The sequence below is a fragment of the Podarcis liolepis genome (assembly GCF_965112155.1).
Source record: "Podarcis liolepis genome assembly, chromosome: 3".
Taxonomy (NCBI): Eukaryota; Metazoa; Chordata; class Lepidosauria; order Squamata; family Lacertidae; genus Podarcis; species Podarcis liolepis.
Window position 1 is genome coordinate 87610686 of NC_139557.1, and position 18243 is coordinate 87628928.

Below are 18243 nucleotides of genomic sequence, written 5' to 3' on the forward strand. Positions count from 1 at the left end.
CACTTTCATTGCTTCAGTGTTCCCCTTGGCATGGATAACAAAGATTCAATATTTTAGAGAAAATGGAAAAATATCCTCGTAAATCAGAACCACTGTTGTGGCAAGACAACCTTCCCTTTTGTGGGGTGTTATTTTAAAAGAAGAATCTTTCCCCTTGTGTCAGCCCTTTTCTACTATACGAAATTCAAAACACTGTGATGACTCCAAACTGAATAATTCAAAGTACAAAAATGATTTGGCTTTAAAACAGTTAGCAAGATGGCTCACTTTATAGAGCTAAGCCCCCCCCCCCCGGCCTGAAATTGCCACACTCTTAGTATTTTATCAACAAATAAAATTCGAGCGGTGTAAGTATTTAACAGAAATGAGAAAACACTCTAACAGCTGCATCAAGGGCCTATTGGTTGAAAGGCAATGTATACTACTATAAAATGTAAATATAAATAAAAAGGCACACAGTCAAAGCTCATGCAAGCTAACATATTTCAAAGTTAGTTAACCTGATGTGCCAAACAAACCCACACACAGGCTGCTGCAGGAGGTTTCTGTTCCTGAAAGCTCTGGAATCTTATTGAATTCTTAAGAACAACAACAATGGATCGCAATTTCGATCGTTGTTCCTCCTAAAAAATTACTTAAAGCTACCATCCTGTGCACACTTACTTGGGCAAGCCTTATTGAACCCAGCAGTATTTACTTCCCAGTTTAGACTACAAGTATCTAAAGCAAAGCTGGCTAGCCTGTGACCCTCTAGATGTTGCTGGACAACAACTCCCATCATCCCTGATCATTGGTAATGTTGGCTGAGGCTGGTGGGAGATGAAATGAAACAACACAGGATGCCCACCCACTAAACTAGACCTCACACCGAAACTAGACACACTCCCACTCAAAGAGGAGGTATCTGACTCACATGATCCGCTGTTGACTCCACTTGTAGGTACAATACACTGAATCTACAAAACCTTTATTTTCAGCTGGAAACAGCAAGTTCATCATTTCATAGTGAGTTTCCATCCAGTTGTCCTACATGTAAACCAAACAAAATCCAAGAGAACATCCATCCTATATCATTAAAAAAGGAGCAGCAGCTAAACAAACTATCCAAGGGTGAGTATTGCCAAACCAGTAACTGGTTACTGTGTCATGAAACAGCAATTTAGATAACTATTTTAGAGGAGTCATTAAATAATTGTAGTTAAATAGACCTGTTCAGTCAACACAGATGGTTTAAGAAACAGCATGGATAACTGGGGGGGGGGGACTCTCCCCCCCCCCCCATGTACTGTAATCTGCTTTTGATTCTGCACAACAAGCACACTGTCTTACAGTGCAAAGAATCTGGAGTTGTAACACCAGTTGCGTTGCATGGGTGATACAGTTTTAGTTCACATGTGAACCTGTACATGCAAATTATACATCATTTTCTGTCTGTGTCTCTTTTTGGGTTGCATCCTATTATCTGCTTCCACTGGTTCCTCATTTTTAATCCTAACTGCAAGGCTTTTCAGTTCTCAAGAGTGGGATATTAAACTTTATAAACAAACTATAAACTTTATAAACAAACAATAAAACTCAGTAGCATCATCCCAGTTCTTTCCCAACACTGCTCCAGAGGATTTTGCGGTTGCGGGTGGTAGCAAGAAGCACACCCAATTCTGCACAGCTGGTCTTCAAACTTGCTGGATCACGTATGTGTGTATTTCATACGTGGATCTGTGTACCCAAGTAGAAAAAGTGAGGTTCTGTTTTAAGGCTGCTGAAGGAGGTAGAGAGAGATGCCTCCTTGCATACCTTCACTGTAATGGCACAAGACCCTGAAAATGCCAGCATATTATCAAACTTTGGTTATCCAAGTCCACATAAAAGACAGGGCCTTATCTGGCCCCACTCTGATGTGGTCAGGAGGACTGCCAGCAATAGAGGATTAGTGGTAGCACATGGGAGGGCACTGAATTGCTCCCTAAAGCTTTGGTGTGCTCCATATAGCCCAAATCAGACCTAATGCATAGTATTCTCATTGAGCGAAACTTCGGCTAATTAAAGCACGATATGTTCTCATCTTCATTCCCCTGGGAGTTTAGATAAAACGAAGCTGAATGAGAAGAAATAAAAAGCTGCTTGGACATTTAACAGTGCTTTACAAATGAGTCATGTGCTGCTCTCAGTTTAATGTGGTTAATAGCCCTAAACTGAATTGTGTTAATTTAATATAATTTAAATACAGATTCATGTTGAGGCTTTGACACATAACTTGCATTAAAAGTGCAAAGGTTTGTCTAAACTGCATTTGGATACCAAGGTGTAACTTATGGGAAAACCGAACAAGTTTGTTTCATTATAATTAGTAGGACAGTCAGTCTTACAGTGCAAGCTAATGATATCTGCTCAAATAGAAGTCGTGTGGAATTCAATAAGGCTTAGGGCTTATAAACCTCCACCTGCAGAAAACCAGAATTGACATTTGCTCTGGTTTAGCTGTACAGAGTGGTTTTCCCAAGGGAAGTGCAGGGCTAGAATGTTAAAGTATGGACTTCTGCTTGGAAAGAGTGAGGCAAAAGGCAAGTGAGGATGAGCCCTTAGTCTCAGGTAAGTGGGGCTAGAACTTAACTAATACAAATCTGTTATTTGTCAGGTAGAGGAGGTTTTACTCTGTTCTGTCTGGAAAGAGGATATACTATTTCAAGGATGTAGTTTGAGTTCTAACTGCCATTTTCCTAATTTATTTGAATTTCAATATTTGGGGGGAGGGGTTTGCAAAGAATGCTATTTAAGGTCTGGCTCTGTGTAAAATAAACCTACTTCCTGTGCTGTCATGGGTTCTAGTAACAAAAAAAAACCACGGAAGGCAAGAAAAAGGAAAGGGGGGTTTCCGTCTGTGGTTCTTCAGAAAAGGTAACATGTAACCAGCTACAAGTCTCAATATGATTGCTACAGAAACTTTTTGAAATGCTGTTATCGTTCTTACAAAGACACAAACAGGCTAGTCAAATGCCATGTTATGTAAATTCCTTCCAGTGGCACCTTAGAGACCAACTAAGTTTGTTATTCGTATGAGCTTTCATGTGAATGCACACTTCTTCAGATACACACGAAAAGCTCATGAAAGCATACTGTCTTATTTATTTTATAGTACAGTACATTGATTATTGCTTTCATTTTATGGATCAGTGGTCTCGTTGGATAGTAAAATTCATGTTAAATGTTAAATAGGGGTTGTTTTTAAAAGACTGGAACAGATTAATCCGTTTTGCATTACTTTCTATGGGAAAGCGCACATTGGTTTTGGAACGCTTTGGTTTTGGAATGGACTTCTGGAATGGATTAAGCTTGAGAACCAAGGTACCACTGTACAGAAAGCCCTAGAAAATGTTTCAGTGTACTATTAGAACCAAGCTTACAGTGACAAGTGAGCTTTGCAATTTCTTTACATTAATATAAACACGAAGACTGCATATGCACAAGGACTGTGGGACCGTGATACTGTACCTTAATGCAATCACATCCTCTAGTCAGTAGCATACCACTAACCCCATGGTGGAGTGCAGTGTTGAACAGTCTTGCTTTTAGCACCGGGTTGTGCCTGCAGGATGTACTTCTGCACTCAGAACTTCACACAAATTGTTGCTGCTTTGTGGTTGGGCTTCATATGACAGGCCTAGCTGCACGTGCTGATAAGCCATTCAAAGAACTAACACAATCTGCTCTTACTAAGACCCGTATTAGATGCAGGCAGCTAAGAAAGGCAAATGTGCCCTTGAAAACAATATGACCAGGAGAACGCATTTTGCTGGAAGCAACAAATTTCTGCTAATTGCTCTCTTTTCTCCCTGTCCTCAGTTTCTGTAGCTTTTACATCTGCTTAGTACAAAAATAAATAAATATTACCCCTCCCCACCCTCAACAGCGCAGGAAACGGCTGTCTCAAACGTCTTTCTTTTAGCCAATTTTGTATTTTCAGGAACCACTGAAAATGTAACACCCTTCTTTTGAAACAAGTGCAGCTGCAAGCGCTGTTGCATCATAAAGCCTGAAACTGGATCGACTCAATGATGTGTGGGCCAGAAAAAGGAGAGCAGCTGTTGGGACTTCTGTCCAAGCAAGCAGCTGTCCATACTGGAGGAGGTCTGGATATGCATTCTTAAGATGTCTGTAAAATGGAAGCTTGGCTACTCCCTAAACATTTCATGTTACTACTACTATTACATGATTGACCTTAGCTGTACATCTCTATTGGAGAAAATATGTAACGCTGCTGCATATATTCAGAGGTGGATTTAGGGGAGCAAAACCAGTTTGCCCACACCGGGGGCAGAGCTGAGAGGGTGCCGCAACAGTGACTTATAGAACGTATATTGAGAGGCGGTGTGTGTGCGCGCATGCCAAATTTTGGCATTGCACAGGATGCCACTGAAATTTACAAGTCCAAGTCTGCCACTGATACATTTGGGGGGGGGCATTATGTAAAATTGGAACTATGTGTCAAAGTCTCTCTGGAAGTTTTGACAAAATAGCTAAGTCCAGGAGTTTGTGAGCTTGCTAGTTCTGGATGAGGCTGCATTCCCTCTGAAAGAATGGCTACATAACTTCCAGGTCCTCTTGAATCCATCTTTGTCATTGTAGGACCAAGCAACCTCTTTGGCAAGGAGCACCTACCATCAACTTAGGCTGGTACACCAAGTATGTTCTTTCCTGAACAGGGCTAGCTTGGCCACCATGATCCATGCATTGGTATCCTCACAACTGCACAACTGTAATGTGCTTTCTGGGGGGCTTCCCTTCAGACTGGTCTGGAAGCTCCTGCTGCTGCAGGATACTGCAGTGAAGTTATTAAATGCAGTACTTGGATATGCACATAATTACATCTGCATTGAGGAAACTGCTCTGGCTGCCTATTCGGTACTGGACTATCTTCAGTGTGTTGTTACTAATACCTAACTCGGGGGTCGGCAACCTGAGGCTCCAGAGCCGCATGCGGCTCTTTAAAGCCTTTGCTGTGGCTCCGGGGCGGTGGCGAGGGGAGGAGGCGAGGGGCGGAGGTGACCAGCCTGCCGCCCGGCGGGCGGGGCACCGTAAAGCAGAGCGCCCCCCTCGCCAGGCAGACATCCGCAGCGTGGGGAGCCTTGCCGGAGGTCCCGGCAAGGCTGCCCACGCTGCGGATAGCAGCCTGCCGCCCGGTGGGCGGGGCGCCCTAAATCAGAGCGCCCCCCTCGCCAGGCAGACATCCGCAGCGTGGGGAGCCTTGCCGGAGGTCCCGGCAAGGCTTCCCACGCTGCGGATAGCAGCCTGCCGCCCGGCGGGCGGGGCGCCCTAAATCAGAGCGCCCCCCTCGCCAGGCAGACATCCGCAGCGTGGGGAGCCTTGCCGGAGGTCCCGGCAAGGCTCCCCACGCTGCGGATAGCAGCCTGCCGCCCGGTGGGCGGGGCGCCCTAAATCAGAGTGCCCCCCTCGCCAGGCAGACATCCGCAGCGTGGGGAGCCTTGCCGGAGGTCCCGGCAAGGCTCCCCACGCTGCGGATAGCAGCCTGCCGCCCGGCGGGCGGGGCGCCCTAAATCAGAGCGCCCCCCTCGCCAGGCAGACATCCGCAGCGTGGGGAGCCTTGCCGGAGGTCCCGGCAAGGCTTCCCACGCTGCGAATAGCTGCCCGGCGGGCGGGGCGCCCTAAAGCAGAGCGCCCCCCTCGCCAGGCAGACATCCGCAGCGTGGGGAGCCTTGCCGGAGGTCCCGGCAAGGCTTCCCACGCTGCGGATAGCAGCCTGCTGCCCGGCGGGCGGGGCGCCCTAAAGCAGAGCGCCCCCCTTGCCAGGCAGACATCCACAGCGTGGGGAGCCTTGCCGGACTTCCCGGCAAGGCTCCCCACGCTGCGGATAGCAGCCTGCCGCCCCGCAGGCATCGGCCAGCCCCACAAGCTCGGGGGACAGCAGGGAGGCGCAGCGCCGCCATCCCGCTGTTCCTCGACCTGGTTCGGTTTCCCCGACCTGCTTTTGGGGGGGAAATAAAGGGAAATTTTTTTCCCTTTATTTCCCCCCAAAAAAACTAGGTGCGTCCTATGGGACGGAGCGTCCTATGGGGCGAAAAATACGGTAATTTTATAATGACGAATGCCTCATTATTAATTATTATTTACATCAGGCACTGATTATGATTTATGGTACACTGGGGCCCTGATTAATTTTCTATGGCATTTTGGGGCATTGATTATTGGGCATAGCAAGTCGCGGTCGCGTGGAATTTGTGCTTTGTGACCGTTTGAAGTGGGGTTTTTTTCTTGGGAGGCTGGGCGGCACGAAGAGAGGGATTATTTTTATAATGACGAGGATGACATTGGGCCCTCATTATTAATTATTATTTACATCAGGCACTGATTATGATTTATGGTTCACTGGGGCCCTGGTTAATTTTCTTTTGCATTTTGTGGCATTGATTATGCAGTCGCGGTCGCGTGGAATTCCACGTGGAGTTAGTTGCCTGAAGCCCCTTTTTAGTTGCTTGAAGCCCCTTTTTAAACTTAAGCAGGTGAAAGTTTGGTGAATTGCTGCCAAGGAGTGTGGTGGAGTCTCCTTCTTTGGAGGTCTTTAAGCAGAGGCTTGACAACCATATGTCAGGAGTGCTCTGATGGTGTTTCCTGCTTGGCAGGGGGTTAGACTCGATGGCCCTTGTGGTCTCTTCCACATATGTATGTGAGCAGGTCTTCTCCAACATGAACTATATTAAAAACAAGCACCGATCACGCCTCACAGATGACAGCTTGCAAGCCTGTGTGAAAATGAAGGTGACGTCTTACAGCCCTGATGTGCAGACACTGAGCACTGAGGTTCAGGAGCAAAAGTCCCATTAACCTGGTTACCTGGTTGTAAATTAAATATTTTAATTAGCTATTAATTTGTCCTTTTTTCTTGAGATTGACAGCTGACTGCACGATCCTGTATATATAGCATTAAGGCCAGAAACAATATATGTAGTGTTATATTTGTTTTAAATGTTGCAATGTTTTTGCGGCTCCCAGTTGTTGTTGTTTTTTCGGAAACGGGTCCAAGTGGCTCTTTTTGTCTTAAAGGTTGCAGACCCCTGACCTAACTAATACCAAGGCATTATTACTGAACAACTTGGGACCAGATTAAAGCAGATTTCAGGTAAATGAATTAAGTAAATAATGGATTGCATAGTGCAAATGGCAGAAATAGTGGTTCTCTCAGGCATTGTCGTAGAGCTGAAGATATCTCAGTAGTTATTTCCAAGTTTCAGGAGGAGTTAGTGTTGCTTCAATTCCACCAAGAGTGTGCAAGATACTTACACATTTACTTGGATATAGATCTTCTTCTTCTTCTTCTTCTTCTTCTTCTTCTTCTTCTTCTTCTTCTTCTTCTTTCTTATGTCTTTTTTAAAGTACCCAGAAGCAAATCAAGGGTGGGGTAAGAGACCGCTCTGGCAAAGATAGCATCCTGTTCTTTGTAAGAAGCCACAAACTTGTTATTCACATTTAGGTTTATCTAGGCTTCCTGCAGCTGCTTCTTCCCACCCCCACCCCTTATCCAACTGGGACAATCAATGGTATGTATCTTGAAAGGTCATGATAGCCATTGTCCTTAATTCACTGTCTGAAATATAACTGGCTCAGCTCTTCGCCAATCTGCTTTAGTGTATGTCAGACAGAAGTTGGAGTGAGGGTATCGAAATAGTAGGAATGTAAAATGTAATATGGCTAGTCCTACAGACCTCTACATATGTAGGCTTTCCACTGAATATATCTACACATCATGCATGAAAGGGGCCTTATACTAGTCATGGGGTTGAGATAAGAGCTTATCCAGACAATGAAGTCATGCTGCTACTTCATCCTTTTGGAGATAGTCCTGCAACCCTTAATTCAAAGACAAGTTTTCATTATATAATCAATAAACACAAAAGATGCCAGGAGTCATCTTGCTGACCACCACTCTTTTTTTAAAAAAGCTGGATGACTTGTGCTCCCATGTATGATAGGGGAAGCAGTCCCACTCCAAGGAATAGCAAATTAGTTTCACAGCAAATTCTGTATTCATCTTAATTTACTTCAGCCCTTACACCCCTCCTTGTAGGCAGGATCTTGGATGTTCCGGTCCTAAATGGCATATGCATTTAGGAAATAAGATGCCCATGGCATTTGCTGAGCTACATAGAATACTGCAAACTGCCCTGTGATCCTTGGATGAATGGCAGTATATGCATTTTAATAATTATAATAATTTTGACAGCACTCCAAATTGCAATGGCTCACTTGCTGAGGAAAAAAATCTCATTTGCTCAACAACAATATAAATGCTTATTGAGATGTGGAGAAAAGAAAGCCATTCTACAGCTTCTTGCTATAAATGAAGGTGGAAACATTCCTTCCTCAAAGCAAGTATGGCAGGAGCTGGGACACTTGGCCCTCCAAATGTTGTTGGATTACAACTTCCATCATTCTTGACCACTGGCCATGCAAACTAGGACTGATAGGAGCTGTAGTCTAACAATATATTGAAGGCCACAGGTTAAATACTGTTATTGGGAGTGTGGTGTGCCTACTCCTCTCTTCTTCCTCCATCAGCAACAATGCAGATGTTAACATCTGTTTAATTCCTGACAGTAAGAGCTGTTCAACAGTGGAATTTGCTGCCAAGGAGTGTGGTGGAGTCTCCTTCTTTGGAGGTCTTTAAGCAGAGGCTTGACAACCATATGTCAGGAGTGCTCTGATGGTGTTTCCTGCTTGGCAGGGGGTTGGACTCGATGGCCCTTGTGGTCTCTTCCAACTCTATGATTCTATGAATTGGCATAGCAATATAACATGTAATCAAGTTCTTGTTGAAAAATAAATTGGAACGTGACAAACACTATAGAGAGAGAGGTGGAGGGGAGGGGGGAGAAAGAGGAAGACAAGAGGTGCACAATTTCTAATTTGCGCAAGACACAGAACCAAGGAAATGATGCAACAACCTACTCATGTTTCTGTGACTCAGTGGTTGTTCATAACATGAGTAGGGTGATGTGCTTTAGTTGTACTTCAAGGGTCTGTGTCTGGAAATATGGAACCCAAAATTTTCCAGCAATGTCAAACATCTACACAGGAAGGCATTGGAGGGCACCCTCAACTTCCTGTAACTGTTTTCACTCCAGGGAAGAAAGAACTTTGCTTCCATTTTTTTGAAAATAGGGTCTTGTCCCATTTAGTTATTAATACTAGTTTGGCAGTTATGCCAGGAAGGAAGAAAACCTGCTCTCAGCCAATTCCACTTTCCCAAGTTCTTAATAATTATCCAGGAAATAAAAATTCACAAGTGTCTCAGCTGTTCACTCACCAAAGTGTGTAAACAGTTACTGGCTACTTATTTTTTGATGTTTGGAAGTATAACTCCTATTGGACACATGCTATGAATCTTGGCTAAACAATTTTACACAATAGGGACAGTAGGGTAGCAGGGACCTCTCCAATGTATCTTTGAACAACAAAGTAAAAAAAATGGCAAGCAAACAAAATTAAATGCAGGATCCGTATCTGAGTTCCAAGCTGATGAACTCCATCAAGATTTAACACACCCAATTAAGCCATTTTGCATTTATAACGATTTTTTACAATCATAATTTTTATGGCAGCCTCTCACTTCAGTTTCACAAGTCAAAGTCATGTCAATACATGAGGAATCAGAGGCTGAGAGTTTTCAACTGTTTCAGAGGGAATATCTACAAAGGCTGCAGAGTATATTGCCAAAATACACAGGTCTTCTCTCAAATCTTCAGGATTAACAGATCCATTATGGCCTAAGTTTTTGTGTCTACCTCCTCAGGCATATGAACTACTATAATCAGTTGGAAGATGTGAGAGTATAGGAACGAGGGGAGTTGCAAGAAAAAGGACATGAAATGCAAAGGGGTAGATTTTGTGATTGCAGTACTGATGTGAAATGTAACAAATTATTTTGTTAAATTTCGGCTGCATGTATTTAGTGTTGGGCATATATTGCTTGATTGCAATAAAACCTCTAAGCAGTTAAGGGAAGGGGGTAGCTAAGCTTTGAAATAGCAGTTCACACATCACCAGTTAATATAGACTTGTCCTTCCCTGTACAACATATGAACTTTTAAAAAATTCTCAGCACACTTACTTCAGAGTAACCCTCAGTGAACCTAATGGGAACAGAAGGTTCACTTACTTCAGTGCAATGCAATGAATTTATGTGCGCTACCATATACATGATTTGCTTCACCCATTCTTGCAACCTCCCACCAATCCTCTGCATCCAGCCAGTCCCTGATACAGGAGTAAATATCAGATGTAATAGAAGCTATGGTTTCCCACTATGTGAATGTGTCTCCAGTTTGCACCTTTACTCCCTCCTCTCCCTTCCTTGGTGTGCCTCTGAGTTGGAGAAAAACTTTTGCTTGCAGTTTTTTAACAAACCAGAGTTCCTCATTATGTCTGAATTCATGGAACTGTGGATTGTTTGTTTAGTGAAAATAAGCCAGAATTAAATCATGATTGCTGATCCTGGTTTGTTCTAACAAATGTAAAACTTTAGTCAGGACATAACAGAGAACTGTGGTTAGTATAAAACTGATCTCCTCATGGATGCAAAAGAGGAAGCAAGCACAATGTTCACTGTGGTTTATTCATAAGTGAAGACCATTAAGACTTAATTAGGCCTATGTGTGTTCTAAATCATAATCCCAGAGCTGGTTCAAGCTTCTGCCTAAGGCAAAGGACAAGATGGCACTCCCTATTCCATGTACAGAAGCTGGCTGGACTGGCATTTGAATTTTGCTTCAATGTTGGTGATGGAGTTACACCTGAGAGCAGCAGACTAGCTTAGTGTGCAGGGCTCTGCCCTCCAACTCCATGCTGCCAGTCTCAGCGTTGGCTGCTTCACTGTGCTCAATGATAGAGCCAGCGCTGCACATTCACGGGTCAGCAGTAATCCACACTTCTCACTACTTCCATCCTAGCCCATGGAGTAGTACTTTGTGCAGCTTAGCAGCATGATGGATGCTGCAATGTCAGCAGAAGAGGCAGAGTCAGGTCACAAGAGAAGTGACAAATATCCCCCTAAACTGGGTATTTTATCTGAGTTGCATCCTCAGCAATGAAGAGCACACATACACAGCCAGACCCTATTCATGTTTACTTAGATGTCAGCTTACTCCCAGCTAAATGCATGTAAGATTGTAGCCTATGAACATTTAGTAACTTTGCGCAATTTCAAATTAAAACATGAATAGCCCTAACTAAAAACAGGATACAAGAAATAGAAACCTGACATGAGACTTCATTGTAATAGAGGGAGTGGAGAGAAACAGATAACAGTACATACAGGACAGAGTACAGTTGGGGAAAACCAAAGGCAAGTGGAAATTAATGAAGGGATTCAAGCATGGGCACAACATGAGCAAAAGGGGAAGGAGATGGATGTACCAGCAGCATTTCTGAATTATGCTGAAGAAGAACTTTGAAAAAGAAAGAGGAAGTTCTAGCCCCTTGAACAGGAAGCCTCCGAAACTTTCGCTTATAGGAACATGTAGCAATGATTGTGCAAGATCAAGAAGCATATTCTGTGTGCAACATCTTATACATGGAAGGCGAATGATCATAGCTTTACAGTGTTATAAAATTTGGTGACAATGACCCCTCAGGCAAAATACTGAGAGATTATTTAGCTCAACAACTACACAAAACCCATTTGTAATGTTGTGCAATGCACACGACTAGCAGTGTAACCAAACCTGAAATTTGAAACAATGAAAAGGGAGGTAAATGCCAACGGGTTTTCTTGAATTTCCATCCCATGCTGAAGAGGTACCTTTCAGGTTTTTGGTTTAATAAATTTGATTGATTTTCCTCTAAAGCCAAGCAACTAGTTCCTCTGAAAACTTTGAAGAAACCACCAGCTGCATGCATCATTCTTCCATGTGCACACAAATAACTTCCACTGAGCTGCACAGTAGTTGAGTTTTTATAATGTGAAGTCTGTCAATCATCCCCCCATGTAGTGGGTGTGGGGCAAAAAAATACAAGTCCACAAAGAACAAGCAAACACCAAGTTTATGATCCACTGCCTTAGATGACAGTCACATCAGTCACCAAGGGACCAACAGAGATATAAAGTTACAGAAACCTGAAAATCAGTAGTGACAGCACAAAAGAATTTAAACCAAAAGGTTACTTAGCTCACCCTCACACTAAAAGGCCATGCGATAACCATCAGCCATGACTACCCCAGTTCACATTACGGAATGTTATCCCAGTGCATCCAGTGGTCAGAATATTTTCATTTTGACTTCAATAAAAGCAATGCTATATGATAACAATGAGCAAATTAATTGTAAGCCCATCCTTCCTTTTTTCAAATTGGAAAATTGGATCCATTCCATGTATCCCCCAACAGATAGACAGACCATGGAATACTCCAGCCATGCAGCCCGGGCTGTATAAATTGATTGACCCTTATTGCATAACCCTCTACAGTTATATTAACTTCAAAGTGATGAAGCACAGGAAGAATAAGATATATACCAATGACCCTTTCAGTGGAAGCCCTGCACACAGGCTTTTCACCTCCCCACAATTGGCTTGGGGGTGTCTGTGTCAGAAGAACCTCCAGAACAGTGCAGGGGGGTGGAATCATTCCATCTGGCAAACCTTCTGCTTGTGCAGATGGAACGTTTGTAATAGTGCACGTTTAATTCCACCCACAAACACTAAGAACATAAAGAAGAGCCCTGGTGAATTTCCTATCAATCAGCATCATCAGATAAGCCTGGGTTCTCGTATTAGGAGAGAGGGTAGAAATACTTCTCTGTCTTCACACCATTATATACCTCTATCATGTGCCCCCTTCTGTACCATTTCGTCAGATGTTGCAACCTTTCTACATAGGATGAATGTCTCCAGGCCCTTGAGCATTTCCGTTGCCCTTTTCAACTTCAGCAGCAGATGAAAGTGCTATGAATACGCCAGAAGAACAAGCTTTTCTAAAAACACACACACACCACAGAATGCCTGTACCTTCCTGTATTTCGTGACATTTTGGCCTCCCTCTTTTATAATTTTCCAGCTATATCTGTATATGTAATACATACATACATGATAGTTATTATAACATCATCAATGCACACGGTACTTTACAGAGTACAAAAAGGGTCAGGTCCCTGCCCTGAGGAGTTTACAGTTACAGGAGCTTGCAAAACTGACAATGTTTCATGCATAGGACAGACAAAATCTGGTCTACAAAAGCTTATGCTGCAATAAAGACTAGCCTTCAAAGGTGCTGCAAGACTCTGTTCCAGAATCAGTAACATGTCCACTGCTATATACTACTAGAAGTTCAGTGAGGATTCAACCTAAATGATATTTTATGCAGCTGCAACAAGAATTCTGCAGTTCTTTATTTTACTGTCTGGCCTCACACTCTGTGCAAGCCAGAGCTTAACAAAAGTGCCAGGCAAACTTTCCACATAATGGAGCTTATGAAGCATATAAGAAGAGACAGGCAAACAAAGAAAAGGATCAAGGGCAGGAACTATTCAGCATCATCCTTTGTTTCCGGATCTCATGTGGCTCAATCAATGGGGCTCCTGCAAGTTGAGCTCTTTGAGGACTGGAATCTTTCTATTCACATTCAGATCTACCAGAGTATCCATACTGAGCTGATAATGAGAAAACATTCTAGAGAAGCTAGAAGTTGTAGGAAGGGATATTTCCCAGTGAATTAATTTAAACAGACGTTCACCTTTGAACTTTCAAGAGGAAAACATCCATGCACCCGCACACAGCTCAGTTATCCAGATGCAAAGCATGAAACAGGTGTTTTGCTTATTACTATACAAGCCTTGCCATTCAAATATTGAAAGAAATCTTAAAACTGCACATTGTTTCAAGGACACATCACAAAGTTTTTTCCCCTCTCCCTGTTTGCACTCGCTTTCTTTTTATAATCGCTTCCACGCTTTTCACCTGCTCACAGGCTTAAAAGTTGTACTGATAACATCTGCACAACATTTGAAAAAGAGGAAACGAGAAACTAAGCACCTGCTGCTGACATAAAACAGTACAAAACTGTGCTGGGCCTGCCCCTTAGAAAAGTCACAATAACAGGCACCGGCAACGTATGACTGAGGAGGAGTTTACAGAGGGGAAAGAGTGTGACAAACCAATTGAGTCTGAGCACTCTGGGGAAAGTCCAGTTCTTAAACGCTGCTTAACAGATAAACGCCTTTGTATGTCGAGAGGGTACAGTGAGAGGGCTCCGAAAGGGTGGGGAGAATGAAATAAAGACTGCTGTTACAAGTGAGCTTCGCGTTGAATGCCACATTTAATGTGTGTGTGTGTGTCCCCCTTCAAAGAACTATTTGTTCTGCAAACACATACTCCCAACCTCGGATCGCTCCTGGTGTTCATCTACTGTACTTTGAATTTGGTTCATGCATTGTTAGGTTTGTGCAATTTAGGGAGGGAGGAGGTGCAGGGTTTGAAACGCACCGACAGAGCTAAACAATAACCCATGCTTTCATTCAAAGGGTTGGCTCCTTCCCCCAGGAGGAACATAATGATGTCCCCCGTGTAAGTGGGGGGAAACTCTGTAGGGATGGGTGGTATTTCCCCTTTTTATTTCGTGTGCGGGAGGTGTGCGCTCATGTCCTCAGGTGCCATTTGCTTAGGTTCTCTTTGATACAGTACTCTTTGAAGTCCTCCACTTTGGAAGCCTCCAACGTGACCGTCGGTTCACAGAAGGTGGACAAGCCGCCACACTCCAGCCCAGCCCAGCCCAGCGACTTCTCCATCGGATTTCTTTCGGAAGAGCAGCTTTTTTCCCCGCTCCCAAACTCACCTGCAGGATCTTGTCCAGCCCTTCCTGGCCCAGGCACGGGAAATCCTTGAGGAGTTGGTTTTTCTTGTCCTTGTAGCTCTGCGTCGCTTGCTTCCAGTAAGGCTGCTCCAAGACTTCGAAAATCGCGGCTCCGATGGACAGGTAGAAGATGATCGCCGACGTGAGCAGGGGACCCCTGTCGACCATGGCGGCGCCCAGTGGGGGACGCTCAGCGACAGCGAAAAGGAGAGGCGGCCGCGGGGATGTGCCTGGCGAGGGAAGCGGAGAGCAGACCTGAGCTCCCTCTGGAGAGAATGCGAGGGACTCTCACGCGCTGCCTTGCCTTAGCCTGCCTCTGCTCCCCACCCCTTCCTCCTCCCCGAAGCCCCTCTTTTTATTTGCCTCTCACTTCATTCTGCTCTCCTCCCACCGTCTCCTCCTCCTCGTCGCTTCCCCCCACCGAACCATCCGTTCTTCCGACGGTCCTCCTTTCTCTGCCTGCGTCTCTTTCGCTGTTTGAATTTGGTGCCCTTCTGCTCCCCCACTCCTCTCAACCAGCGGCGCATGCGGAGCCGTTACCAGTTGGCCGGTGGTGGCGGCGGCGGCTGCGGCGGCTCCGTTCTCCCGCCTCAGAGACGGAGGCAGCGGGGAAGCCTCATTCAGCCCGCCTGTGTCCCATGTGGCGCGCGGACTCCGTGTACCGGCGCGTTCCGTGGCAGTGGCGGTGGCAGCAGCGGAGAGAGGGCGCCGTGGTCGCCACGCCGCGTGCGGCAACAGCCGTCTCTTTCTCAGCTTCTCCCAGCCCGCTCTCTCAGCACAGAGTGGCCCCGGCCCGCCCCGAGAAAAGCTATTTAGGAGCGGAGCGCCCGCCCTGCGTGGTGCCAGCTCGTGGAATGGTCAGAGCTAGCTGCTGCCACCGCCTGGGCGGGGTGAGCTGCGCTCCTCGGCAGTTAAGCGAGGTGCTTGCTTGCTCTTACGTTGACCTGGGTGGGAGCCTACGTCAAGTGTGTGTGTGTCTGCCTGTCTGTCTTTCACTCTCATATTCCCGCCCTCCGAGGGCTGAAGGAAGGTTCAGCACTGGTAAAAAAAAAAAAGTGGATTTAAAAGTTCAAAAGAGTAGCCACGTTCGTTATCTCAGATAAAATGATCACTCTGGAGCTGAAGCTCATCTGTATGCTTTACGCAGTGCTGGAAAAGGAATGATGATGATGATGAATAAAATAAAATGAAATGAAATTGTATAACATCCTTTATCCACAGATCTCAGGGCATAAAAATACAAGGTAAAAACACAAAAAGTAGTGGGCAGGCCTGGTTCCCTTGGCAACAGTGCGTTTTGGTGGGGGCCTCCATGCTGCACCTCCAGTCCTTGCCCCACCCCAAATGACAGAGGGCTATCTCCCTCCCTTTCTTTACCCTTTTCCGCTCAAGGAGCTCAGGGCAGTGTACATGGTTCTCCCCTCCTCACTTTTATCCTCACCACAGCCCTGTGAGGTAGGTGAGGCTGGGAGGCTGTGGCCGGTTAAGGTCACCCAGTGAGCTAATGCCGGTTGCCCAGATCAGAGTCCATTGCTAACCACTGCACCATGGTGGCTTCCAAATAATAGTGGCGGTTGCGGTTGCCTTCCTCTAAGGATGAGTAGGTTGACTTTGCCCTGGTTCAGCTTCCCAAAGAGAGAGTGCAATCACCTATGGCTGCTCGCTCACCCTTTGTCTCTAGGGTGACAGGCATGTTGCATCAGTGCAACTGATACCCAAAAATTCTGCTTCCACAGCATCTCTTACAAATTCAATGGTGGCTGGTGCTCATTGAGACTGGTGCCATGGGTGTAGTGAGGATTTATGTTAAGGCATCATGTTAGGGGGGGGGCAGAACCTCAGTTAGTTAAGTATTTTTATTGATTTACCCGTTTTAGGGGGCAGCTGCCCCCCCTGTCCCCTCCCTTGGCTACACTCTTGACTGGTGAGAAGAGAAGAGTTTTGGATTTGATATCCCGCTTTATCACTACCCAAAGAAGTCTCAAAGCGGCTAACATTCTCCTTTCCCTTCCTCCCCTACAACAAACACTCTGTGACAGTGTTTCCCAACCACTGTTCCGCGGCACACTAGTGTGCCGCGAGATGTTGCCTGGTGTGCCGCGGGAAAAATTAAAAAATTCGAAAGATTTTTTTTTTTAAGTCAAATTTTCGATTGGGGCGCCGTCACTAGATGACCCCTGGGGTTCCCTCCCTCCCTCCCGCTCTGCGCCTCCCTCCTCCTCCTCCTCCTCCTCCTCTGAGGAGGCCCTTCCTGGCTCTCGGCCAAGGCTTGGCGGCTGCCACTCACTCACTCGCTCGCCCACCCGTCCCTCCATCCCTGCACCCGGCCTCTCCCCCTCCGTCCCCGGCATGGGGGCTGCCGGGATCCGTAGTCCCCTTGCCCTTGGGCTCTGCGCCCGCGCGGGGTGCGCGAACTACGTTTCCCAGCGTGGCCTGGCGGGCCGGGCGTTTTGTTTGAAGAGCTCTTCTCCCGGCCATGGAACGAGCGCAGCGGCGGCGGCCGGGCGGGCAGGGGCTTTTCCGCACAGACCCCGCGCAGCCTGCCTGCGCCCCCGCGGAGATCGGGCGGCAGGATGGAGCCCGGGGATCCCCACGGAGGCGGAGCGGCGGAGGCGGAGGCTGCCCCCCAGGTAGGGCTGCGTCGGGGTTTTTTTATTTTTGCAATGCTGCATCCGCGCCGGAGGGGACGCATCGGACTGCGGGGAGACCCCTTGGCAGGCGTGCAAGGCAATGCATGCGTGCAGGCGTTGCATGGAGTGCAGTGCAATGCAATGGCAACGCGGCGCCCTGCATGCATGCATGCAACTTCCACCGGCGCTCCGGACTTGGCAGGTGAGGGGGGTCCCCAGCGGGCGGCAGAGAGAGCCGGGAGGGCGAAGGGGAGCGGGGGGGGAGCAGCGCTGCTCCCCGAGCCGAGGGGAAACTTCGGCGTCATTGCGCCGGGTGTTGGAAGCGGAGGCTGGTGGGGGCCCCTCACCTGCAAAACCTGGTCGCCTCTCATATATTTCGTGCATTGCATTCATCGCCCGCTTTCTCCTCCAAGGAGCTCCCGGGGGCGCGCGTGGTTCTCCCCGTGTTATCCTCGCAACAACAGCCCTGCGAGGTGGGTCAGGCGAGTGGCCCAAGGGAGCACCCAGGGATTGTCCTGGCCAGGTGGGGTGATTTGAACCCTGCTCTCTGCCCGGTTTTCGTCCTCATTTAGCCCCCACATGTGCATGACTGTGCATGACTGAGGTTTTCCCCCCTCGTCTTGGCTATGGTGTGAGTCTGTGCTGTTAATTAATGGGGTTCTGCCTTCGGAGAAGGTGAGCCAGCCCTCAAGGAGGTGATTATGTAATTTGCTAGCAATTCATGTCCCTCCCGGCGTGACGCTGCGCGCTGACGTCACG

The 18243-nt window shown here is 46.5% G+C and overlaps 1 protein-coding gene across 1 annotated transcript in view; it reads right to left on the reverse strand.

Moving 5' to 3' along the window:
• The window catches only part of KCNK5 (potassium two pore domain channel subfamily K member 5), a 40330-nt gene extending 24529 nt beyond the window's left edge, over positions 1-15801 (reverse strand). The window contains exons 1-2 of the mRNA XM_083497202.1: positions 15395-15801; positions 14837-15084 (exon numbers count right to left, since the gene is read on the reverse strand). Of these exons, the coding sequence (XP_083353328.1) occupies positions 14837-15022 (186 nt within the window). The 5' untranslated portion in view covers positions 15023-15084; positions 15395-15801. The remainder of the gene's footprint in view (positions 1-14836; positions 15085-15394) is intronic.
• Between the last annotated feature and the right edge of the window lie 2442 nt (positions 15802-18243).